Below are 27,693 nucleotides of genomic sequence, written 5' to 3' on the forward strand. Positions count from 1 at the left end.
TTTGTCCAGACATCATCAGATACATGGCTACACATACATGTCCTCTTCCTCAATGACGATGGCAGTATTATCAGAAGCACCTGTCTTTTTACTAAAGAAATGTGTTAACTAAGGTAATTTAACTTAAAATTAAATATGATTAAATATGACTTTTCTCTGCCCTGCTCTGAAAGCGCCTAATTTCTGCAGTTTAATTTCAATAAAAATCACATCTCATGAAACAATGAATGGGAACTCTGTCAGGGTGGAATAGTCCATTATTATGAACCAGTTCATGGATGATGAATGACACTTGTTACTTCTATTATAAGAAATACTTGGATTATATTCATATTTATATGAAATATATGTATATGTATGAAAATACATTATTGATCTATTAGGAATTATTATGGATTCATTATTATGGGGGTTGCACAGCTCACAAGGCCCTTTGAGGATGTGAGGCCTGAGGTAATTGCCTCTTCTGCCTAATGGTATGTCTGCTACTGTGGACAACCAGATGAGAGCTTGTCTGGAGGCAAGAGTAGAGGTTGCAATGCCAATGTATTTCTTTGAGGGCAACTATTTTTAGGACCAGTCTGTTGAGGACAAATGTTTGGGCTGTGGTAGACTTTTTCTGAGAAGGTATGCGTTACATTGACCTCGTTCGGGAGCATCACATCCATGATGCTTTGTGGGTAAATGGTGATTGACTGATCTACAAATAACAATAAGTAGTTATTTATGATGCAAGGGGATTTGTAGATTAGTCGGTCAGCAGATCGCCTGCACTGTTGGTTGCAATGTCGAAAAAGCCCATTAACTTCTGGGAGAACAATTTATTTGACATATTCGTTTTATTGCAGACTTTACAAAAACACAATGACATTGAAATGTGCACAGAGAAACGTCAACCAGTCACCCATTTCTTGGCATTCCAAAATACTATTACTGTAAATTACTGGTTGTTGCTCTCTATAGAAAAAGAAAATATGATTCATGTAATTACAAAGGGGTCTTTATATTCCAAACCCCACAAGGCCTAGTCTAGTGCAAAATCAGTTGAGAACTTCACAGATTGTGGTTATGCCTTCTCTATTAGCCTATAGGCCTAGACATGTCATTTTCTGACCAGCCTCACACAGTTAAACAAAAATAAATCAAATTTAAACAAGGATGAAAAGATATGGAAGAGAGGTGGATAGCTACTAATGTGACAATCAACAGTTGCACAGTCACAATGAATGAACTACACTGTATTTGAAAGGTTCAAGGGGAAATTTCTCCACCTAGTGGTTAACAAAAAAGAAACGCTGAAATATACTGAAGGATGATCAACTTTTCAAACTTGTGCCTCGATTGAAGGTCAATTATTTGTATACATACTGTATATGGCTCTTGAACACACTTTTAAATGATATCAGGACATGTTTACACATCTAATATGGAGCTAAAAGACTTTGACTTTGAACATTTTGCAGATTCACATTTTGTAGGCACTTTTGCATAGCTCTTCATTATTTGTACCTGAGTGCATACAACCCTCTGTAATTATTGGTCTAAGCGTCTGTTGAATGGAGAGAAATCAGTTATTTTGGCACAGCTGTCCCTTGTTTCTGTTTGTATGCCATCAGGATTAAACACATAGAAAACAGTTGCTCCTGCTATATTTGAAGGTGATATAATGCACAATGGATTCCATTGCAGGGATGTGTGTCACAATTTCACTTTCCAAACAACATGACAGCTGCAAATAACCTCCGTCACTGGATGCCAGGGATCGGGGCAACACTGTTTGGTCAGACCCCTGAGGATAGGGTATTGTCCTCCTATGACAGCAGTGTGTGCATGTGTGTGTTTTTGTGCATGCGTGTTTACATTTGCAAGCTTGTAAATGTTTGTGTTATTATAATGGGCAGCTGGACAGACAGTGGGACAGTTTTTAGCATAGTGAATGTGCAAGTTTAAAGTACAATATTCTCAGACTTTAAAGGTACTTTAAAACATCAAAAACATACAATGCAATTATCTGTTATTTATTTGAAGGCTTTTTCCACACAGTGATTTAAAAGGTATATTTATATTTTGCTTCCATGTCAATATTTGATCAACGTTATGAAAGTCCACGTTTCAAGCTTGGCCAACCACTTGTTGCTCTAACAAAAACAACCAGTTCTCCCAGCACCAACGGTCACAGTCTCAAAGCTCAGTCCAATATGCAGAAGTTCTCAAGATCCATTCAACCCACTCCCAGGGAGCTTACAGATCCCAATGTCTTTCTTCCTGTAGTGCTCATGGAGTCCTAGGCCAGGCAATCTTCCACAGTTTCCCCAGATTTGGGCTGAATGGAGCCCTTCACTTGGAGTTTGCTAACACATCCATCTTTAGCCCCCGTGTCTGCCTTGCCTGCTCCCCTTCTCTGTCTCTGGCTGGGTATATAGACCCAGCCTGCTCCACTCTCCTCTAAGCAGGGCATTTCTCTCTCTGTGTGTCTGAAAGTCCTCTCCCTCCACACCTTCTAAGCCCCTCTCTGTCTCTCTCTCTCCGTCTGTCTGGTTCTACACGGCCAGGTCGTCTGGTCGAACCCGGCTGCTGGTGCTGCTGATCTTACTGAGACTCTGTTTGTCCTTCAGGTACGCGGTATGCAGTAAGGGTGGCGCAGAGCACCCGCTGGGCATCTCCCCTGGCACCTGGGTGTAGTTCATCCTCAGGAAACCTCCCTCTCCCTCCAGGTCGTCATGGGAATGGTGACGCTCGGTGGCCATGTTGACGGAGTTCTGCTGGTGCGCCATTCTGTTGTTGAAGGGGTGAGGAGGCATGGAGTTCATGGGGTTCACAGGGGCCAAGGGGGTCATTGTCCCCGACAACACCAAGCACTGGCGGAAGTCAGGGGGAGGGGTGCAGCCTGGGGAGTTGTGACTGGTTGGGTTGTCGGCGTCCCTGGTGAAGGGGATTGCCACAGCATTATGAGTGGTGTTTTTGAGGGAGGCACGAGTGCGTCTGCACTTCCTGTACCGCCTGTAGGCCAGGTGGTAGAGCTCGACCACAGAGAGGAGGAGGGAGACACCTGCCACCACCAGCATGAAGACGATGAATACGTTCTTTTCTGTTGGCCGGGACATGTAGCAGTTGACTGGGTTGGGGCAGGGCCAGGCCTTGCAGTGGTACAGAGCCCTGAGGAAGACTCCATAGATCATGTACTGGACCACGATGAAGATCACCTCCATCACAGTGCGGATCAGGATGCTCAGAATGTACGTGGATAACAGCGCCCCCCGCAGGCGAACTCGCCCAGATGCCTCCAGCACCTTCCCACAATCCCTCTGCTGGAGATACACCTTCTCCCCCGATACGCTCCCCCCCTCTCCCTTCTCCTCCTCCTCCTCCATCCCCTCTGTCTTCTCCTGCTCCCTCCTTTTTCGTTTCTCATCCCTCCGCACTATGTGCATGGCGTGACCCATGTAGATCAGTGATGGTGTGGACACGAAGACGATCTGTAGGACCCAGTAGCGGATGTGTGCGATAGGAAACGCCCGGTCATAACAGACGTTGGTACAACCAGGCTGCTGGGTGTCGCACAGGAAGTCACTCTGTTCGTCTCCCCATGAGGACTCAGCGGCTGTGCCCAGCACCAGGATCCTGAAGATGAAGAGGACGGTGAGCCACACCTTCCCCACCGACGTGGAATGTTCCTGAACTTCCTCCAGGAAGTTCCCCAGAAGACTCCAGTCCCCCATGTCTGTTCACTCGTCACTGGTCACTGGCACACCTGAGAGAGGAGGAGAGGGAGAGAGAAAGATAGAGAGGGGCAGGGTATGGGTAAAGGAGAGAGAGAGAAATGGGTCAAGGAGGGAGGGAGAGAATGGAGAAGAGATAGAAAGATAGGTAGTGAAGAAAGAAAATGGGCAGAGTAAAGAAAGGAGACAAAATGTAGATTATGATCGACCATGACAGCCTGGAGACCCCTTATCCTGGTGATAAAATGACCAGTGTGTGTGTGGCATGGTATAAATAGCCTGTGATCAGCCTGGAGACTTGGACACGACACAACGGCCTGAGAATGAACCTTTCCCACATCACACACAAACACAATGTATGTTTTATGGCATTTCGAAGTAAATAGTGAGGTCGTTTCTGAGAAATTGTATTTGGATGTTTTTGTTGCTATCCCTGACACTGACCCATTATAACCCAGATAATATATGACAGACAGAGCGATTGATGGACCATAGGGCAGCACAAGGATAGGAGCTAATCGTTCCTAATGTTACAAATGGAATTCTGTGACAATCTTCATCATCTCCAGAGCACCTGGCAACAGTCCTCGGTCACCATGTTTGAACCGGTTAATTGACGTCTTTGATGTTTGATGTTTTTCACTCTCTCTACACTTTCCATCTCTAAGTTCCACTCCTCCTGTGATTTATATGTGTGTGCGTGTGTGTGTGTGTATGTTTATGTGTGCCTGTTTGTATGTGTGCGTGTGTGCGTGTGCATGTGATGTTGCCCCTTGACCTCAGTGTGAGAGTTAGGGTGAGACCCCAAAATGGCAGTGACAGGCTGGTGTGTGTCTAATACCCCTATAAGGCATCTCAGTGGACAGCTTTGTGGGTGTCATAAACGCCCCAATCATCCAAGGGTTAAACCAATCCATCAGTCCTCAACAGGAAACATCAGAGAGACAGAGAGCTGTCTAAATATATACCCAGAGCACGATTTAGGATGGCAATGAGTAACTAATAACAACGAGTTAGAGCAGAAAGGATGACGGTAGAACAGTCTGAGAGTTTTTTCCACCATTTCAGCCTCAGACTCACTTGTACTACTAAGTACACACTGAGTGAACTAATCTGAATTTTACTACAAATACTTTACTACAAATACCTCCACCCACACACGCATACAAATACACACAAACATATCTTACCGTGTGTGTCATATCCCATTGATAGTTATCCATAAAGCTGGTTTGAAATGTTAGTTGAAATTCTCTTAGAACATGATTAAGACTGAACGTTGAGTAGGACACTGGCTCCATCTTATCTGCCTCTCTCACCCTCCCTGTGAAGTGACCATGACCATGAGACGTTTTGCAGTTCTCTCTCCCTGGTTTATGGCAGCAGGATGGAAACCGGGTGGTGCTCCAAGCAGAGTCAGTGCTCTTATCCCCCCAGGCGGATTGCGTTTCAGGGAGGGGAGAGGGGTGAGGAGGGGAGGGGAGGGGAGAGGTTCAATGAGACTGGAACACTGGAAAAAGCACCACTATGAGAACAGGAGAGGGGAAATGTTAGCGGTGTCCATCCATGCCTTGAGCTCAGAACTGATATGTAGGAGAGTTAGCTAAGCTAGAACCCTTAAATTCCATGCTCCCTAAATGCTCGCAAAGTAATTGAATTCGCCACAGGGTCTTTAAAAAAACTCTCAATATCCAACTATCAAATCAACACAGCTTTGGCTAGCTATAATGCTTTCTTGGCATTAGATAATGTGTGTACAGCAAGCCACAAAAAAACAGGTGTAGCTAGCCTAGACAAGAGGAAGGGAGTGAGAGCCTGGCCTTAACAATAGCAGGAGGTAGGAGTTAAAACAGTCATGTTGCTACCAGGCTGGACTGACAACGGGTTTCCTCACAAGTTTACAACACAACCTACAGGCTGTCTAGCCTTGCTGGTCAACATTAGCTACATTATTAGGACCATGATGAAGTCAGAAGTATACATAGACTCCTATAGACTAATGTTGTGCTTAGTTAGTTGAAGTAAGTTATGGTATGTTCAGACAAAGTTTGCTCAAAGTGGTGAGGTCGTCTTTTGTTATTGTTCTTCATTCTGTGTCTTGAGCATTCCAGTAAGCTTTAGACCCGCACCCTTAAGAGTCACTCTTGATATTTCTGACTATGTTTATTTCTCAGACTTTATTTTAATTATTTTTTGTTCCCAGACAGAGTTGGCATGGTCAGTCAGAGGAGGGTAAGAGGGGTGAGAGGTAGAAGCACGGCCACCGGGGGCACAGACCTGTCACTGGAGCAATTATTAGTCTGTCAGTCTGTCTGGACAAACACACATACACACCGGCAGTAGAGTGGTGGGAACGGAATCTTAGCTACACTGAGAAACGGGGACAGAGCGGATATCTCAATCGGTTGGAGTAGGCCCGAGCGGTCTCAGTGTCTGCCTCCTTTACTTTACTTCCTGTTCTTATTCTCAGAGGAAGCAATCCAAAACAATATGATTTCCTAAAGACAAGCCACTTAAAAGGAAACCTCCCTCTTAATAACTCGTAGTTGAGAAGAGAGCTAATTTGATATGAATGGAAAAGGAGGAGTGGTGGAGCTGGATGAGAGGAGTTATTGTTTTTTAGAAAGTGGTTGGCTGAAGGTAAGACAGTTTTGTTTAAATACAATGGGGAGGGATGCACTGCATTGAAAAATATGTTAACAAAAATGACAAGTTTTACGTATGTGTTATTACTAGTCAAAAGAGAAGTTCCAGTCATTTGTCCTGATGTATACATAGCACCACCTGGTATCTTCCCATCTTTGTCGTCACATCTGAGATTGTTCCATTCCCAGATGCCCAGTAATAAATAGGGATTTACTGTAATACACTGGTAGCACCATGGATCATCTGTACACTGTCATAGCTGTCGTATTGGTTTATAATATCTGTCTCCGAGTAATGGGCTATGAGGTATGTAACACTGAGCACACTGGGTATTGCACATCACTCAGCTACGTCTCTTTGACATTGATCAGAGCACAGGGGACGTTACAGAGCAGGTAGGCAGATGAGCCAATAGGCTGCGTCGGCATGGAGAGAGTCTGTGGTCTGTATTGTACTATATAGAGAAAGAGAGTTATTGTCAATAAAAGAGAGTAAGATAATCCTGTATGTTTAGAGATGGAGGGATGGGGTTGTGGTTGGACAGTAGGCCTACACACTTTGCATTGAGTGAGGTTGCACTTCATTTAGTGAACACACTGTAAACGGAGGGCTACAGAGGATTGGAAAAGTGGGTGTCATGACTTAACTCTTACCATAGGGACCTGTAGTGGAGCAGCCTATAGACAGAGAGTGGATCAGGAAATAACAAGAGAGACACACAGAGTGATGTGGACAACCTGTGGTCCAATATAGTAGAGGTAGAATCTTGGCTGGTATTTACAGCCGTTTATACATACATGGACATTGAGTTGACCTAGGCTGGAGAGCAGCCAGGCTGTATTCCTTAGAGATGAAATGGCTAGCAAACTGCATTGCTAGTGTGTGTTGGTGACTGCTGTTCCACTGCAGTGCAGCTACAGACCCAGCAGCAGCAGCAGGGCTAACAAAGCCATTGGAATGAATGCAGTGTGTTCTCTCCATGCAGGGCAGGGCAGGGCAGGCAGCAACACAACAACAATAAATCCTGTCTGACGCCTCTCCTCTCTGCCTGGGCTCAAAGCATTGCCTTAGAGGGCAGTTAGTCCTTCTCCAGCTGGAGAGCCACCACTCCAAATGCTGAGTGTAAGACTTTTTTCTGCGCTAACAAGTGACGTTTAACAAGTGATGACTCACTTGAAAACCCTAACCCACAACCCCAGTTAGTCCTCTATCAAGTCTTCAATGCTCTATCTTTGCTTACCACAGGTATATAGACTCCCGCAAGAGTACTATCAGAACTGGTCGGTCTACCATACTGAACTAAATGAGAGAAAAGTGATCCCCTCACACCGACAAGTCAATTAGAAAACTTTACACAGGCTTGTTGAGAGAAATCAGTCTTGCTACAAAACAGCCACCCCCCTCCATACCCTATTCTTTCCAACCCCTTCCCATCACAACCCTGTTCTCCCTCCCAATCTCCCCCACCCATAATCCCCAATCTCTCCCTCCTCTCATGTATCCACCAGATGAGAACAACAGGGGGCAGGGTTGATTTATACACATACTCCCTTTAATGCTATCAGTAGTCTGACCAACTGACGTGCACCTTTTCTGTTCTTATAGAGGACAACACTATATATAACAACAACATACAGTATATAACAGCAAAAATATATATAACTAGAATATATATAACAAGAATATCCAGTATATAACAACAATATATAGAACAACAATATAGATAACAACAGTAGATGTATTTATTTTATTTAACTAGGCAAGTCAGTTGAAGAACAAATTCTTATTTTCAATGACGACCTAGGAACAGTGGGTTAACTGCATGTTCAGGGGCAGAATGACAGATTTGTACCTTGTCAGGTCAGGGGTTTGAACTTGCAACCTTCCGGTTACTAGTCCAACGCTCTAACCACTAGTCTACCCAGGCAGCAGCAATAACAATATATAGGAAAAACAACAATATATATAACAACAATATACAGTATATAACAACAATATATAGAACAACAATATGTAGAACATCAAAATATAGAACAACAATATACAGTATTTAACAACAATAAATAGACCAACAATGTACAGTACCATTCAAAAGTTGGGACAAATCTATTCATGCATGGGTTTTTCTTTTGACTATTTTCTACTTTGTAGAATAATAGTGAAGACATCAAAACTATGAAATAACATATATGGAATCATGGGTTGAATATATTTGGATTTGTTTAACACTTTTTTAGTATCTACATGATTCCATATGTGTTATTTCATAGTGGGGATGTCCTACTTTTGACTGGTACTGTTTATAACAAAAATATATATAACAACAATATACAGAACAACAATATATAACACAACAATATACAGTATATAACAACAACATATATAACAACAATATACAGTATATAACAACATTATACGTAACAACAATAAATAGAACAACAATATATAGAAAGTATTCAGACCCCTTGACTCTTTCCACATTGTGTTACATTACAGCCTTATTCTAAAATGTATGAAATTGTTTTTTCCCTCTTCAATCTACACACAATACCCCACAAGGACAAAGTAAAAACAGGTTTTAAGAGATTTTTGCAAATGTATAAAAAATACAAACTGAAATATCACATTTACATAAGTATTCAGACCCTTTACTCAGTCCTTTGTTGAAGCACCTTTGGCAGCGATTACAGCCTCGAGTCTTGTTGGGTATGAAGCTACAAGCTTGGCATACCTGTATTTGGGGAGTTTCTCCCATTCTTCTCTGCAGATCATCTCAACCTCTATCAGGTTGGATGGGGAGCGTTGCTGCACAACTATTTTCAGGTCTCTCCAGAGATGTTCGATCGGGTTCAAGTCCGGGCTCTGGCTGAGCCACTCAAGGACATTCAGAGACTTATCCCGAAGCCTGCGTTGTCTTGGCTGTGTGCTTAGGGTAATTGTCTTGTTGGAAGGTAAACTTTCGCCCCATTCTGAGGTCCTGAGCGCTCTGGAGCAGATTTTCATCAAGGATCTCTCTGTACTTTGTTCCATTCATCTTTTCTTCGATGCTGACTAGTCTCCCAGTCCCTGACGTTGAAAAACATCCCCAAAGCATGATGCTGCCACCACCATGATTCACCGTAGGGATGGTGCCAGGTTTCCTCCAGACGTGAAACTTGGAATTTAGGACAAAAAGTTCAATCTTGGTTTCATTAGACCAGTGAATCGAGTTTCTCATGGTCTGAAAGTCCTTTTAGTGCCTTTTGGCAAACTCCAAGCTGGCTGTGATGTGACTTTTACTCCGGAGTGGCTTCCGTCTGGCCACTCTACCATAAACGTCTGATTGGTGGAGTGCTACAGAGATGGTTGTCCTTCTGAAAGGTTCTCCCATCTCCACAGAGGAACTCTGGAGCTCTGTCAGAGTGACCATCGGTTCTTGGTCACCTCCCTGACAAAGGCCCTTCTCCCCCGATTGCTCAGTTTGGCCGGACGACCAGCTCTAGGAAGAGTCTTGGTGGTTCCAAATTTCTTCCATTTAAGATTATTATTTATTTTTTTGCCTTTGTTTAACCAGGTAGGCAATTTGAGAACAAGTTCTCATTTACAACTGCAACCTGGCCAAGATAAAGCAAAGCAGTTCGACACATACAACAACACAGAGTTACACATGGAGTAAAACAAACATACAGTCAATAATACAGTACAAAAACAAGTCTATATACAATGTGAGCAAATGAGGTGAGATAAGGGAGGTAAAGGCAATAAAAAAGCCACGGTGAATGCGCAATGTAGAAATACTGGGGTGCAGACAACAGGCCCTCCGATTTGACACACTGAACTCTATCGGAAAAGTAGTTGGTGACGGGCTATATCTGTTCCTTGTTCTAAATTTCTTGAATATGGCATGCTTATTTAAGGTGGTGAGGAAGGCATTTGTGAAGAATAACCAGGAATCCTCTACTGACGGCATGAGGTCGATTAGAAAGGCCTGCTCGCTGAAGTGTTTCAGGGAGCGTTTGACAGTGATGAGTGGAGGTCGTTTGACCTCTGAACCAGTAAGGATACAGGCAATGAGGCAGTGATCACTGAGATCTTGGTTGAAAACAGCAGGGGTGTATTTAGAGGGCAAGTTGGTTAGGATGATATCTATGAGGGTGCCCGTGTTTACGGCTTATGGTTGGTACCTGGTAGGTTCATTGATAATTTGTGTGAGATTGAGGGCAACAAGCTTAGCTTGTAGGATGGCCGTGGTGTTAAAGCATGTCCCAGTTTAGGTCACCTAGCAGCACAATCTCTGAAGATAGATGGGGGGGGGGGGCAATCAGTTCACATATGGTGTTCAGAGCACAGCTGGGGGCATAGGGTGGTCTATAGCAAGTGGCAACGGTGAGAGACTTGTTTTTAGAGAGGTGGATTTTTAAAAGTAGAAGTTCAAATTGTTTGGGTACAGACCTGGATAGTAGGACAGAACTCAGCAGGTTATCTCTGCAGTAGATTGCAACACCGCCCCCTTTGGCCGTTCTATCTTGTTTGAAAATGTTGTAGTTAGGGATGGAAATTTCAGACACGGTCTTCCTAAACCAGGATTCAGACACGGCTAGGACATCTGGGTTGGCAGAGTGAGCTAAAGCAGTGAATAAAACAAACTTAGGGAGGAGGCTTCTAATGTTAGCATGCATGAAACCAAGGCTTTTACGGTTACAGAAGTCAACAAAAGGGAGCGCCCGGGGAATAGGAGTGGAGCTAGGCACTGCAGGGCCTGGATTAACCTCTACATCGCCAGAGGAATCGAGGAGGAGTAGGATAAGGGTACGGCTAAAAGCTATGAGAATTGGTCGTCTAGGACGTCCAGAACAGAGAGTAAAGTAAACCTAGGCATTGAGTGATGATGAGAGAGATATTGTCTCTAGAAACATAATTGAAACCAGGTGATGTCATCGCATATGTGGGTGGTGGAGCTGAAGGGTTGGATAAGGTATATTGAGCAGGGCTAGAGGCTCTACAGTGAAATAAGCCAATAAACACTAACCAGAACAGCAATGGGCAAGGCATATTGATGTTAAGGAGAGGCCTGCTTAGCCGAGTGATCATAAGGGTCCAGTGAGTAGTGAGGTTGTTTGGGGTCACGGGCAATTCAGACAGCTAGCTGGGCCATGGGTAGCAAGCTAGCATAAGACGGAGGTCTGTTTTTAGCCACCTTGTGCGTTTCCGTTGGTAGATTAGTGGGGTTCCGTGTGGTAGAGGGGACCAATCCAATTGGCAAAATAGTTATAGTTATAGTGGCCCAGGAAAATTGTCCCATAGACCTATTCAGCTAGCAGCCGATATGCTCAAGACAGCTAACGAATTATGGGCCACAGTTAGCAGATGGATGTTCAGGTTATGTCACGACGGAGGGGCCAGGTGAATAACTCCCTCGGGCAGATAACATTGGTAGTCCAGTCGTGAAGGCCCGGTGGGGCTCCGCATCGGCAGTAAAACGGGTCCGGCTAGGTTATTGAAGCCCAGGAGTGGCTGATGGAACTCTTCAGCTGGCTAACTCCAGGATAATTGGTATTTGCAAGCTCCAGGTGAAAATGTCCAGAGCTTGCGGTAGGAATCAGGGTATATGGAGAGAAAATAGGTCCGGTATGCTCTGGTCTGAGTCGCGTTGTACAAGACTGGCGATAGCATTCTGAGCTAAGGATAGCTGATGACTGCTAGCCGTGGTTAGCTGAATACTAACGTTAGCTAGTGAACTGGCTAACTTCCGGCTAGCTTTTGTGTGGATTTCAGATTTGAGGTGAATAATACTTTTAAAAGAAACAAACTGATTCGCACCACGTTTGGTGAGGCGGGTTGCAGGAGAGTGTTTTGAAGTTACGTTTTTAGAAAAAAAAATATATACGACGAGGACAAAGGACGTCTGACTGCTACGCCATCTTGGATGAAGTGATGGAGAGAATGATTGTGATAAGGTTGCGTCTAGGTGGTAGGTGTAGGGGTCAGACGCAGGAGAGCAAGGATGTCTGAGAAGCGTGTTTTAATAAGAAAGTCCACCAACACAGGAATGGCACAATCGAAAAAGGTACAACGCCCTCGATAACAGAGAACCCATACAAATGCACGGAGGAACAAACAAAGTTTCGACAATCACACACTTAAGAATCTGTGAAAACAAATAACGGTATAACCTCACCGAGCACATCACAATGAAAGACTTATCCCGCACAAACTAGGCAGGCAACAGGGTACATATATACACACAGAAATTAACGCAAATGAAACCAGGTGTGAAAAAGAACCATAGACAAAACAAACAGAAAAGGAAAAAGGGATCGTGATGGCTAGTAGACCGGCGAGCACCGCCCGAACAGGGAGAGGAGCCACCTTCGGTAGAAGTCGTGACAATGATGGAGGCCACTGTGTTCTGTTTTTTATTTTTATTATATATGCAAAAATGTCTAAAAACCTGTTTTTGCTTTGTCATTATGGGTCATTGTGTGTAGATTGATGGGATTTGTATTTATTTAATCAATTCTAGAATTAGCCTGTAGCGTAACAAAATGTGGAAAAAGTCAATGGGTCTGAATACTTCCGAATGCACTGTAGAACAACAATACTATACAACAATATATGGAACAACAAAATATAGAAAAACAATATAAAGAACATCAATATACAGTATATAACAACAATATATATAACAACAATATATATAACATCAATATATATAACATCAATATGAAGAACAACAATATATAGAACAACAATATACAGTATATAACATCAATATATAGAACAACAATTTGACTACCACAGCATCTTAAAAACATTTAGACCCTCACTTTAAGAGCCATAGGTTTACACTGGGAGATTCCATGCAATGTTGTTCAAATGAAACTCTTAGCAAAGAAGCAATATGCCTTGTCCATTAAGTATGTATTAGTGCCATTATGTATGGCTGAAAGGGCCCGTTTTGTCAGATGGTATATGTTACTGTATGTCTGGTTGGTAGACCAAGGATTGTAATGTCCTGTATCCATGTTACTGCATGTGTCTGTTTAAGATGGAAGACATTGACAAATCTGGTAACATACTGAACTAAACACCCATGGCCATTAACACAGTTTTCTTTATTCTTTTTATGTAGTCCTTGACCTGGATGTTTTAAGGTCTATCTATACCACTGTAGAAACAAAGCATACCATGTCACTGTATGCCACAGTTTGCACTTTAAGTAGATGTATACAAACCTCTGCCAACGACGCTTTGAAACCGAAATATCCCCACTAATAACAGTCCCGCTTGCATGTACTGTACAGTGACAGCATAGCAACAGCGGCACAACCTCAGGGAAATATTAAGAAAACTTCAAATCCCCCTCCTCCCACCTTTCTCTTTGAAGTCCCAGTGCACTGCTTGGTGTACCATTAGAGAACAAAGATGTTGGATAAGGATGCCACACTCACCCTGAAATAAACCAGGTGCCCAATCGTTGTTTTGGTTTTAACAGACAGTACCAGTAAAAAGCGTTTTCTTTATTTTTACTATTTTCTGCACTGCAGAATATTAGTGAAGACATCAAAACTATGAAATAACACACATGGAATCATGTAGTAACCAAAAAAGTGTTAAACAAATCAAATTATATTTTATATTTGGAATTCTTCAAAGTAACCACCCTTTGCCTCGACAGCTTTGCACACTCTTGGCATTCTTTCATCCAGCTTGATGAAGTAGTCACCTGGAATGCATTTCAATTAGCAAGTGTGCCTTGTTAAAAATTATTTGTGGAATTTCTTTCCTTCTAAATGCATTTGAGCCAATCAGTTGTGTTGTGACAAGGTAAGGGTAAAATACCATGTCCATATAATGGCAATAACAGCTCAAATAAGAAAAGAGAAACGACAGTCCATCATTACTTTAAGACATGAAGGTCAGTCAATGCGTAAAATTTCAAGAACTTTGAAAGTTTCATCAAGTGCAGTCACAAAAATCATCAAGCGCAATGATGAAACTAGCTCTCATGAGGACCGCCACAGGAAAGGAAGACCCAGAGTTACCTCTGCTGCAGAGGACAAGTTCATTAGAGTTACCAGCCTCAGAAATCAACATCAACTGTTCAGAGGAGACTGCGTGAATTGCTGCAAATAAACCACTACTAAAGGACACCAATAATAAGAAGAGATTTGCTTAGGCCAAGAAACACAAGCTATGGACATTAGACCGGTGGAAATCTGTCCTTTGATCTGATGAGTCCAAATTTGAGATTTTTGGTTCCAACTGCCGTGTCTTTGTGAGACGCAGAGTAGGTGAACAGATGATATCTGCATGTGTGGTTCCCTACGTGAAGCACGGAGGAGGTGGTGTGATGGTGTGGGGGTGCTTTGCTGGTGACACTGTCAGTGATTTATTTAGACTTCAAAGCACACTTAACCAGCATGGCTACCACAGCGTTCTGCAGCAATACACCATCCCATCTGGTTTGGGCTTAGTGGGACTATCATTTGTTCTTCAACAGGATAATGACCCAACAAGGAGATTGATGGAGTGCTGCATCAGACCTGGCCTCCACCCGACTTCAACCCAATTGAGATGGTTTGGGATGAATTGGACCGCAGAGTCACGGAAAAGCAGTCAACGTGCTCAGCATATGTGGGAACTCCTTCAAGACTGTTGAAAAAGCATTCCAGATTAAGCTGGTTGAGAGAATGCCAAGAGTGTGCAAAGCTGTCATCAAGGCAAAGGGTGGCTACTTGGAAGAATATCAAATATCAAATATATTTGGATTTGTTTGACCTTTTTGGTTACTACATTTGTGTTATTTCATAGTTTTGATGTCTTCACTATTATTCTACAATAAAATAAATAAAAACCCTTGAATGAGTAGGTGTGTCCAAACTTTTGACTGGTACTGTATATGTATGAGATGGAAACTGTTTGAGGTCTGAGTGACCCTCCTCTCTAAGCACCGGGAGCATCCCCTGGATTAACATTGACTATTAGTTTAATCATGAATGGGGGGGGATAGAGGGTGACAGGGGGGCCACATGACTGCTACTTACAGAGCAGTGAGCCACCAGCAGGCCATGGGGATTGGGAAGCCATAAATCAGTCACAGTCTCACCCCTCCAGACACCACACAGCTAGCCAGATGATCTGCTACCTTACATGGAGGTCTGCCTTCTCATCTGCCCACTAACTGTACAGACCCACATGAGCTATTGTTTTAACTGCATAGTGTTACTGGGTCGCTCAGACCAGACACCAGCCTGTTGCCAGAGGGGAAGACAGTTGATCTTATCTATTTGATGTTTGATTATCAAGTACCTTTATTTAAGTTAAGTTTTGAAAGGAAATGTTCTGTTATTGCACATATTTCTAGTTTGATTATAAAGTTGAGGTTCATATTTTCTGTGGTTATCAGGATTATCAAATTGGATTAAATCCATAATTTAATTGTTTTTATGTCACTAGTTTGTTTTCATGGAAAAGAGGGTAGAGAGTGAGGCAATGTCAGTAGCATACAGAACAGAGACCAAGTGTTACTTCAGATGTTTTACTGTTATCACTCCGTTTCCAAAGGTTCTTCTAGTGAACAGGGTTGTGTCAGACCATGGAATGTTTGTGCCATACATTAACACTATTATAATGCTCTTTCTTATCAATAGCATCAGTATTTCCATCTGCACTGAAATGCATGCTTGTTATCATTTACTGTGTCAGTTTTCTCTCTTGTGTTTAGAAATGATAGGAAGTGAAGATTGCCCATCTCTGCCTGGCTTCTATATAAACTCTAATGACAAGGTGCTGTGTCATGTGTCATGAGACTATGTGCGTCTACGAGGTAAACAAAGAGCTATAGCTACACCACTGAAAAAGGTAGACATCTGTCACCTAAGCTGTAGAACATATGGGTACTCTTTAATGCCAAATTGGTATGTGTCTTGTATTTGTTAATGATGCCGTTTTGATAGTTCATGATATTTCATGCCTTTTCAGTTTACTTATTTGATGACAATGGATAATTTCTTGTAGATTTTTAATGGTGGTATAGCTGTATGAATATCCCTCATTGTCAGCAGCATACTGATAAACACAAGAAAGAAACCTTTTGTAATATACACTGAGTGTACAAAACATTAAGAATACCCCCCCCCCCCCCCTTCTGGACCCTTCTTGATACGCACAGAAAACTGTTGAGCATGAAAAACCCAACAGCGTTGCAGTTCTTGACACAAACCATTGAGCCTGGCACCTACTACCATACCCTGTTTAAAGGCACTTATATTTTTTGTCTTGCACATTCACCCTCTGAATGGCACACACACAATCCATGTCTCAATTGTCTCAAAGCTTAAAAATCATTCTTTAACCTGTCTCCTCCCCTTCATCTACTCTGACTGAAGTGGATTTAACAAGTGACATCAATAAGGGATCATACTGTAGCTTTTACTTGGATTCACATGGTCAGTCTATGTCATGGAAAGATGTTTTGTACACTCAGTGTAAGGTTTGATATTTCAGCTGTGTCATTTTACACAGCTGAACGTTGAAGTAGTTTGTTCAATCAAATTCCAATCAAATGTATTTATAAAGCCCTTTTTACATCAGCTGATGTCACAAAGTGCTGTACAGAAACCCAGCCTGAATCCCCAAACAGCAAGCAATGCAGATGTAGACGCACTGCGGCTAGGAAAAACTCACTAGAACAGCAGGAATCTAGTAATAAAACTAGAGCGGAACCAGGCTCTGAGGGGTGGCCAGTCCTCTTCTGGCTGTGCCCGGTAGAGATTATAACAGCACATGGCCAAGATGTTCAAACGTTCATAGATGACCAGCAGGGTCAAATAATAATAATCGCAGTGGTTGTAGAGGGTGTAACAGGTCAGATGTCAGTTGGCTTTTCATAACCGAGCATTCAATGTTAGAGACAGCAGGTGCGGTAGAGAGAGAGAGTCGAAAACAGCAGGTCAATACATTGTTAAAGTATATTTGCCTCTTGAGCTGCTGGCTGGATGAATTATACTCTGGAGGAGAGGTATATGACTGGAGCTGGTGTCACAGAGAAACACAGCCAAAGAGTTTGAGTGAGGGAGAGAGAGAGACTAAAAAGTGAAAGGGAGAGAGAGCGAGAGAGATAGAAAGAAAGAGAAAAAGAGAACGGGAGACCGGGGAGGAGAGGGACTGAGAGTAACAGTGTTTCTGGGACAATGGAGCTACTAATGCACACCAGAACCCCTAGAAATTGTCCCTACACTCTTGTCTGTGACAGAGACTTCACGGCTATGGACCAGCGCCCTGTAAATGCTCTGTCTCAAATAGTAACTGACAGAGACACTGCGTATGATGCTTTAGTGGCACAGCAACAATACAGAATTAATAAAAGAGACAGAAGTTATTTAGGATGCCTCTTTACAACACTCACACACACTCACTGAGTGACACCTGTATGATGCCTGTGGAGTGCACCTAAGAAAAGAGACTCTTTCCCTCCCACTGGGCAAAAACTGGTTGAATCAACATTGTTGTTTTCCCATCATTTCAACAAAGTAAATCTACGTGATGATGTTGAATCAACATGGAAAACTGATTGGATTTGCAAGAAGTCTTCAACGTAAGGGAAGTGTGACTTCTTTTCCCCAACCTTTAACCTAAATTCAATGACATGGTGAAATGTTTAGTTAATTTCACATTGAATTCACAGTAGTTGACAACTCAACCAAATGTAAATCACAACTAGATGTTGAAATGACGTCAGTGCCCAGTGGGCTGAGGTTCCTTTATCTCCTTTGAAGTGTCCCCCTTATGTTTGTATGCACGATCGAAGGTGATGTGGTGGTATTTACCTGTTCTTGCTGCAGATGGTGATGGCTGTCAACACTGAGGAAGAGGGTCCTTGGAGCTGCTTCTTAGCAATGTCTTCCCCTCAGAGATGGATGGAGTGGAGGATGGAGGATGGGACCGGGACGTAGAGGAGTGGTGACCTGGTCGGATGAGTGGAGATGTGCTGGCTTGGAGGACAGAGGTTGGTGGAGGTCAGTGATGCTGAGTCGTACCTCTTGCAGACAGCATCAGATGTCATCAAAAGGAGCTGGGTAAAGTAGTGTAGAGTAAGATCTGTGCAGAGTATAGTAGGATCTGAGTAGATTAGAGTAGATAGGATAGGATCTGAGTTGAGTAGATAGGATAGGATCTGAGTAGAGTAGATAGGATAGGATCTGAGTCGAGTAGATAGGATAGGATCTGAGTAGAGTAGATAGGATCTGAATAGAGTAGATAGAATAGGATCTGAGTAGAGTAGATAGGATAGGATCTGAGTAGAGTAGATAGGATAGGATCTGAGTAGAGTAGATAGGATAGGATCTGAGTAGAGTAGATAGGATAGGATCTGAGTAGAGTAGATTAGAGTAGATTAGATAGGATCTGAATAGAGTAGATAGAATAGGATCTGAGTAGAGTAGATAGGATAGGATCTGAGTAGAGTAGAATAGAGTAGAGTAGATTAGGATAGGATCGGAGTAGAGTAGAGTAGGATCTTTGTAGAGTAGAGTAGAGTAGAATAGAGTAGAGTAGAGTTGAGTAGTATCTTTATAGAATAGAGTGTAGTAGTGCTGGAGCACTGTGCCGTCCCAGGGTGAGAATGCTAGCCTGCGCAGGGGGCATGGGAAGAAAAGCAGGGGCATCACGAGAGAGCGTTTCCTCTCTGCCCTCCTCCCTCTCTCCTCCTCCATATCCTCCTCCTCTTTCTTTCCTTACTTCCCTCCCAGTCTCCTCAAGCTACATCCCTCTCCCAGATTCCCTGGTTGGCTTCCTGCCACTTAACAGTATTTTGGTGGGAAGAATTCCTTAACATCAGGAAGGAAAGTATAATTGTGTTCAGGGATCAATAGGAATTCCGTTCTGACAAAGATTCCAGCTGCATTATTTAGTTTTTATTGTGTTTTTTTGTTGTTTACTACCATCAAGAGTATAGTCTGTATGTGGCAGTCAGCATAAACCTCCGACAGCAATACATTCTGTCCCAGCTTACTATATAACTACTGCAATTTTTCAGTTGTGAAATGTGTAGGTAACATGAGTAGTTATGTCAAGGAATATACGTAGTAGAATCACTCTACTGGGAAATAAATAGGATTTCAGATGACTGCAAGTAGTTATGAAATATTGTGTCTTCGAGCTTTAAAAAAGTTCTGTGGAAAATGTTTAGTGTTGCAAAGTTTCAAGTGTGTTATTTGCAGTAGATAATGTCATTGTTATATTTGAAACAGGTTGAATGTTTATGATACATTTACAAAAAAAATATTGATTATGATTAATAGGTAACAAACTTTAAAAAACATGAACGCTGATCAGAATTCAATAACCATTTTAAATGAGCCAGAATCGGATACCTCGCCCTTGTTCAACTACTCTGTAAACATGAAGTCAGCGATATTACAAGCATATCTTTCCTACTGTATAATACAGTATGCCCCACAGATGCCAACAACAATCGACCCCCTCCACTCTGTGGTGAGAATACCTGTTTTGGTCATGTCTTGTCTTCTCTCCCTCCTCCCTTGCTGTCAAACACGGTCCTGCTCTCGAGTCAGGAGACAAAGTTTGGGATACCGGCCGATACTCCTCTTCACCCTCTTCCTCCTCCTCCTCTCTCTTTTTTCTCTCCTCCTGTCCTGTACACAGAGCCAGTGTCTGGCCTGGCTGGTTCCACTGTTGTAGATGTATGAGCCCGCAGATATATGACAACATTATATAATGGCAATCTTTTATGTTGTGATTCCTCCTTGCTGCAGGGCTCGAGTGTGCACAAATGCAGCCTGTTCAAATAACTGTAATTATGTGGTGGGGGCACACACACACTGAATGTCACACACACACACTGAATGTCACACACACCGAATGCCACACATGCACAAGTGTGCACACGTGTACATGGTCACGCATGCACACACAGTACACGCACATACATCATGACAATGTTAATTTAGTGGCAGGGGCACCTCTGTCGAATGTGACATTGCTTTCCATCACCTTGTGGGAACTCTGCTTTCATCTACAATGAGAGGAGTGAGAGGAGACATGGAAAAAGACCTTGTCCCGACAACACACATGCACACATGGAAAATGCTAGGTGGGTGTTATCACCTTCCATCTTTCTTGCCAGCTCTAATCTACCATTGATTAGCCTCCTAAAGGCAATAACGGTTTAGGCCACCTGGACTTCCCCTCACTCACTTTTCCCATGTATGGTTAGTTTAGTCAAGTAATATATCAATATTTTTTTTGCCATTTAGTTGATATCATCCCAGAGACTATACTGCTCCCTACAGTAGGTGCTGTCTGTGCTGGCCCCAGAGACTATACTGCTCCCTACAGTAGGTGCTGTCTGTGCTGGCTTCAGAGACTATACTGCTCCCTACAGTAGGTGCTGTCTGTGCTGGCCCCAGAGACTATACTGCTCCCTACAGTAGGTGCTGTTTGTGCTGGCCCCAGAGACTATACTGCTCCCTACAGTAGGTGCTGTCTGTGCTGGCCCCAGAGACTATACTGCTCCCTACAGTAGGTGCTGTCTGTGCTGGCTTCAGAGACTATACTGCTCCCTGCAGTAGGTGCTGTCTGTGCTGGCCTCGGAGACTATACTGCTCTACACAGTAGGTGCTGTCTGTGCTGGCCCCAGAGACTATACTGCTCCCTACAGTCCCAGATCAGCCAGATCTCTGTGGGTAAGATCTGCAGAGTCATGCTAATGTCACAGCCTTATGGACCATCTAAAAGAGCCTGTTGTCTCCAGTTCTCCCTGTAACAAGTGTGTCTTTGATGGCAGCCTGTAGATAATGCCTCTGTGTGTATATATATATCTGGGAAACTAGTTCATGATGCAGATCTCATGCCGTGCCCCCCAGCCATGCTAGGCTCCTCGTGACCCTGTGACATCAGCACTCCTGGATCTCTCTCCCTTTCTTTTTCTCTTCTCCTCAATGTGTTCCTCTTCAGGTCTGCTATCTGCATCTTTTTGATCATCTTCCATCTTAGGAATGAAGATATGATAACAAATGACACCATAGCTTACAGAGAGAGGGTATAAGGTAAGATATACTGTACATAATGGCATTTACAAAATAGTCTCCAACACTCAACTCAGCAAACTGGATGCAGTCTATCACAGTGCCATCCGCTCCAGAAGGTATATCTCACTGGTCATCCCCAAAGCCAACACCTCCTTTGGCCGCCTTTCCTTCCAGTTCTCTGCTGCCAATGACTGGAACAAATTGCAAAAATCGCTGAAGCTGGAGAATTATATTTCCCTCACTAACTTTAAACATCAGCTATCTGAGCAGCTAACCGATCGCTGCAGCTGTACATAGTCCATCTGTAAATAGCCCACCCAATCTACCTACCTCATCCCCATATTGTTTTGATTTACTTTTCCTCTCTTTTGCACACCAGTATTTCTACTTGCACATCATCATCTGCACATCTATCACTCCAGTGTTATTTGCTAAATTTTAATTACTTTACTACTATGGCCTATTTATTGCCAACCTCCTCACGCCATTTGCAGACACTGTACATTGACTTTATTTTTTTCTATTGTGTTATTGACTGTACGCTTGTTTATTCCATGTGTAACTCTGTGTTGTTGTTTGTGTCGCACTGCTTTGCTTTATCTTGACCAGGTCACAGTTGTAAATGAGAACTTGTTCTCAACTATCTTACCTGGTTAAATAAAGGTGAAAAAAATACAGTAGTTTTGGCAATGAGGTGACAGGGGTAGGATATATCTGTCTGTATATCTGTTTCAGCCTGTGTCAGTGTGTCTGTGTCAGTGTCTGTGTCTCCCCCTATAGCTCCGTTTGGCCGGGTGGCCAGCTCTAGGAAGAGTCTTGGTGGTTCCAAACTTCTTCGATTTAAGAATGATGGAGGCCACTGCGTTCTTGGGGACCTTCAATGCTGCTTACATTTTTTGGTACCCGATCTTGTGTCGGAGCTCTACGGACAATTCCTTCGACCTCATGTCTTGGTTTTTGCTCTGACATGCACTGTCAACTGTGGGTCCTTATATAGACAGTTATGTGCCTTTCCAAATCATGTCCAATCAATTGAATATACCACAGGTGGACTCCAATCAAGTTGTAGAAACATCTCAAGGATGATCAATGGAAACAGGATGCACCTCACCTCAGAGTCTCATTGCAAAGGGTCTGAATACTTATATAAATAAGGTATTTCTATTTGGTAAAATGTATAAAAAACAGTTTTCGCTTTGTCATTATGGGGTATTTTGTGTAGATTGATGAGGGAAAAACATGATTTGATACATTTTAGAATAAGGCTGTAAGGTAACAAAATGTGGAAAGAGTCAAGGGCTCTGATGTCACTCCCTGGCCATAGAGAGGCTTTTTATTCTCTATTTTGGTTAGGTCAGGGTGTGATTTGGGTGGGCAGTCTATGTTCTATGTTCTATGATTTTCTATTTCTAAGTGTTTGGCCGGGTGTGGTTCTCAATCAGAGGCAGCTGTCTATCGTTGTCTCTGATTGAGAACCATACTTAGGTACCCTTTTCCCCCACCTGTTTTGTGGGAAGTTAACTTTGTAGTTGTTCAGGGCCCAAAGCTTCACGGTTGTTTTTTTGTTCTTCGTTTTGTCGGCGTCATTTTTAAATACAGTTCAAATGTACACTTACCATGCTGCACCTTGGTCCTTCAGCCAGTCGTGACATCTGAATGCTTTCCGAATGCACTGTAGCTGTCTTCATGCATGGACAGGCACACGCACGCATACACACACACAGAAAATGATGATATACAGTATTTGACTTTCACCTAATGTAACTCCAGTATAACCCCAAAGCAAATTCAGAGCCAATCAGAGCTAAGTCTCTATTACTGTAAAAACTTAACGAATCTTCCCTTTAGCTTCTTGAGGCTCAATCAATCAGTAATACTCTTAATGGAAATCTTCAAGGAAAGAAAATATGTAGTTAATTCCTAATCACCCTCTTTTCATTCTAAGGGATATTCAACCCTGTCTTTCCCCTCTTTAGTGTTCATCAGGCAGGATTATGGTCAGAGCACAGTTTGTTTACTCAGTCAAACAGCATCAAGTGATCTGGAACAGAGAGGTGACGCTCCACAACTTAACTTAATCTCACCATTTACAACATAACAGCACTGCCAGGGTGTGGGCTGTGTGTGGGGAAGAGTGTGTGTGTGTCTCTGTTTGTGTATGTGTATGTGTGTGTGGGAAAAAACAACCTGCCAGATCGTATTAACATAACCACACAACCCCTCCACCTACCACCCCTGCTTGTGACCCGACCCGATATCAGCCCTGCTGCACCCGTATCTGAGGAAAACCAGGCTTGATGGACACTCTCTGTGTCTCCTAAACGCACCTCATCCCCAGTCACCCTCCAAAATGCCCCCAAAACTCCCTTTCACACCACTGTAGGCCTAGGTTACACCACTGTGGAACATCTAAGGCACACAGACAGACAAACGTTCAGTACAACACACACAATTTGCACAACTGCCATGAGCTGACCTGACTATGGTTTTTAAGTGACACGAACAGTGATATGCTGTGATACACAATGATACAATCACCAAACCTTGCACATGTGTGTGTATATGTGTGTGCATGCATATGTGTTCACACAGACTGTATGTAGGTGAAATAAGTGCTCTATTTAAGTGTGCGCTGAGTGATTTGACAGGGTGTACTGCTTTCTTCTCCCATGTGGGGTCACACACCAACTTCACACACCTTACCTCACATACTGTAGACCACATAGTGACCTGAGTAGGCATCCTGTTAACGATGTTGTTCTACTGTAGCCTCTCTCTCTCTGTCACTCCACAGCCACACCTGGAGAGAATACAGAATGTTGCTCCTATTCCTGCATGGGCCCTGTTGCTTTCTCTTTTTTTGTGTCACCAGTAACATGATCTACTTAGTAGGGGAGTGTTATTGTTGACATGAACAAAGGACACAATCAGTCTTTAGATGGAGTGTGTGCTGATTACAAGTCTGTGTATGTCAGAGTAAGTGTCTGATAAGTCACGGGTGCTTTTGGTTAGAGCTTACCTTAATGCACACACTGACAGCCACTCTATTTAGATAACACTGTCTGCGTTGCTAACAGTAAATTAGTCAATGCATTGTTTGTTCGCACCATGGTGACACTGTCAGAGCAGGTGAGGTGCAGGTGACCAGTCAGACCAGATGACAGGGATGGAGGGGATTGGTGACAATGTCACAGCGGGCCGCACTTTGCCGTCTCTCTCCTTGTCAACCAGACACGTGTCCGTTGCTCAGATCTGTCTACTGGACCATTCATTTTTAGACTGATCCTGCTATTCTTACACAGTGACCTCTGACCTCTGTACTCATTATAGTGTTGTTATCCCAGACCTGAGGGATGGAAAGAATATGTGGGTCATGTGAGTCTTATAATGTGTGTCAAGGTTGACTGGCAGTTTCCCCCTCCAACCCCATCCCTTCACCTCTCTCATATTGCCGCTAAACACTGGAGACAGCACATCCTGTTTATGTGTGTGTGTGTTTTCCTTTCAGCCTCTCAATGATCATTCTAGACTTTTTCCATATAGAAAATGATGATGATGTGTCCGGTAACACTTTGTTTCTTGAAAGTCCAACATCTTGAAAACTTGACTGCTGACATGCAAGACATTTTGGCACTGTTGTTTCAACAGTGGATTTATGAAGATACCAAAACCAAAATACCAAAATCTAGTTTTTGAGTGGATTTCCCCTTTAAGTTGTTATGAAAATAACCATGATATTGATATCCAACAGCTATAGGTTGTACCAATATATTACAATTAGCGTGATTCTTAGGAATGTCTCTTTCATCAGTCATTGATGAAAAATGTATATCGTACATTGCTGGGTCATTGCTATAGAAATTCAGATCTTATTAAAATGTTCCATGACTTTTCTGACCTACATGAGTTTTCCCAACATAACTGACTGGACTTTTAGTCAAATCAAAACAAGCAGGAATGTAAATTGGCCCCTGTCGGTACCTCCATGAGAACAAGGCAACCAAGGTTGAGGGAAAGCAGGAGGTAATTTGGGCTCAAATGCTATATTTATCTCCATCGAGCTTGAAGCTTCAGTTTCACCATATAGAGTAGGAGAGGGATAACAAACGCAGGAAGAGGTGTATCTACAAGACTCCCTCGCCCAAGGCAACTACCTCAGATATGCAGAGAAACATGCACTGTGTGTGTGTTTGCGTGTATGTGTGTGTGGACAGACATGGCTCCTTTTGTTATTGAAGACAGAAAAGGGTGTGTATTGTGTGTGTGTGTGTTTGCTATACGTCCATGAAAACAGAGGAGGGCATCGCTCATCAACGTGTCCAATAAACATACACTGCATCACGCAACACACAATACCCAGTCACTGACACAGGGGTTGACTGAAGATTCATGAATTGGGGCTTTTCCAGAAATTTCACCACCTTAAGTAATTGACCACACGAGTTAATGATGGATTAGATTGATACGTGTCTCATAGGATACTATTAACAGAAAGAGCTTGTTGTTGCTAGTCTTATTATGTGTTTTGTGTTGCATTGACATGCTGTTTCTTGTACATGTGGTGATGTTTTATTAACTTCAACTTGGGTCTTCTAAAGTGGCTCAGTCGCATTTCAGGAAATACGAACAGTAATGAACACGTTTTATTACACGCTGTACACGTTTGTGAGAATGTGTGTACGGGCGTGTGTGTGAGGGGAACGGGAGGCTTGTAACTGTGTCCACACACTCGTATCCGCTGATAACATTGTGTTGGGCTGCTGGCTGTCTGTCTGCCTGGCTGAAGGCACCAGCAGGGATGAAATACTACCCTGGATGACGTGTGTTCCTCAGATAGGACAGGGAAAGGGTGTTACCCTTCACTTACTACTACACTATGTACCTTTTGCACAAGCCCAACAAGCCCCCCTAGATCCCCCTTCTCACCCCTACATCTCCCTTCCCCCTCCCTTATACCCTGCTCCCTCCTACATCCCTCTGTTGCCCCTGCCTTCCCCTTTTACCCCTTACATCCCTCTGCTCCACCCTATGTCCACCTGCTCCCCCTAAAGCCACCAAACTAAAGCAGGAAGTACCAGTGACTCGCTCAATACGGAAGTGGTCAGATGACGCGGATGCTACACTACAGGACTGTTTTGCTAGCACAGACCTGAATATGTTCCGGGATTCATCCAATGGCATTGAGGAGTATACCACCTCAATCATCGGATTCATCAATAAGTGCATCAACAGCGTCATCCCCACAGTGACCGTATGTACATATCCCAACCAGTAGCCATGGATTACAGGCAACATCCGCATCGAGCTAAAGGCTAGAGCTTCCGCTTTCAAGGAGCGGGACACTAGTCCAGATGCTTTTAAGAAATCCCGCTAAAAGGCAAAGCATCAATACAGGATTAAGATTGAATCCTACTAGAGCAGCTCTGACGCTCGTCGGATGTGGCAGGGTTTGAAAATTATTACAGACTACAAAGGGAAACCCAGCAGTGAGCTGCCCAGTGACGCGAGCCTACCAGACAAGCTAAATGCCTTTTATGCTTGCTTCGAGGCAAGGAACACTAAAGCATGCATGAGAGCACCAGCTGTTCCGGACGACTGTGTGATAATGCTCTCGGTAGCCGATGTGAGCAAGACCTTTAAACAGGTTTAACATTCACAAAGCCGCGGGGCTAGACGGATTACCAGGACGTATATTCAAAGCATGCATGGGGCAACTGGCAAGTGTCTTCACTGACATTTTCAACCTCTCCCTGACCGAATCTGTAATACCTGCATGTTTCAAGCAGACCACCATAGCCCCTGTGCCCAAGGAAGCGAAGGTAACCTTCCTAAATGATTATCGCCCTGTAGCACTCACGTCGGTAGCCATGAAGTGCTTTGAATGGCTGGCCATGGCTCACATCAACAGCATCATCCCGGATACTCTAGACCCACTCCAATTCTCATACCGCCCCAACAGATCCACAAATAAGGCAATCTCAATCTCACGCCACACCGCCCTTTCTCACCTGGACAAAAGGAACACCTATGTGAGAATGCAGTTCATTGACTACAGCTCAGTGTTCAACACAATAATGCCCATAAAGCTCATCACTAAGCTGAGGACCCTGGGATTAAACACCTCCCTCTGCAATTGGATCCTGGACTTCCTGACGGGCCACCCCCAGGTGGTAAGGGTAGGCAACAACACATCTGCCACGCTGATCCTCAACACTGGGGCCCCTCAGCGGTGCGTGCTTAGTCTCCTCCTGTACTCCCTGTTCACCCACGACTGCGGGCCCAAACACGACTCCAAC

At 43.4% G+C, this 27,693-nt stretch overlaps 1 protein-coding gene across 2 annotated transcripts; it reads right to left on the minus strand.

Annotated features, from left to right (window-relative positions):
* Nucleotides 1–820: 820 nt before the first annotated feature.
* On the minus strand, nucleotides 821–20,054 carry LOC110520452 (gap junction alpha-5 protein). Of its 2 annotated transcripts, XM_021597779.3 has the most exons (3): nucleotides 19,852–20,054; nucleotides 18,176–18,420; nucleotides 821–3,751 (listed from the first exon to the last, which is right to left on the minus strand). In XM_021597779.3, the coding sequence occupies exon 3, from the start codon at nucleotides 3,717–3,719 to the stop codon at nucleotides 2,541–2,543; it is 1,179 nt and encodes a 392-aa protein (XP_021453454.2). In that variant the 5' UTR covers nucleotides 3,720–3,751; nucleotides 18,176–18,420; nucleotides 19,852–20,054; the 3' UTR covers nucleotides 821–2,540. The 2 variants fall into 2 exon arrangements, with proteins under 2 accessions (XP_021453454.2, XP_021453455.2); XM_021597780.3 differs by lacking the exons at nucleotides 18,176–18,420; nucleotides 19,852–20,054 and adding an exon at nucleotides 4,910–5,143.
* Between the last annotated feature and the right edge of the window lie 7,639 nt (nucleotides 20,055–27,693).

The sequence above is a fragment of the Oncorhynchus mykiss genome, chromosome 3, assembly GCF_057628025.1.
Source record: "Oncorhynchus mykiss isolate SJ-2025 chromosome 3, ASM5762802v1, whole genome shotgun sequence".
NCBI classification, from domain to species: domain Eukaryota; kingdom Metazoa; phylum Chordata; class Actinopteri; order Salmoniformes; family Salmonidae; genus Oncorhynchus; species Oncorhynchus mykiss.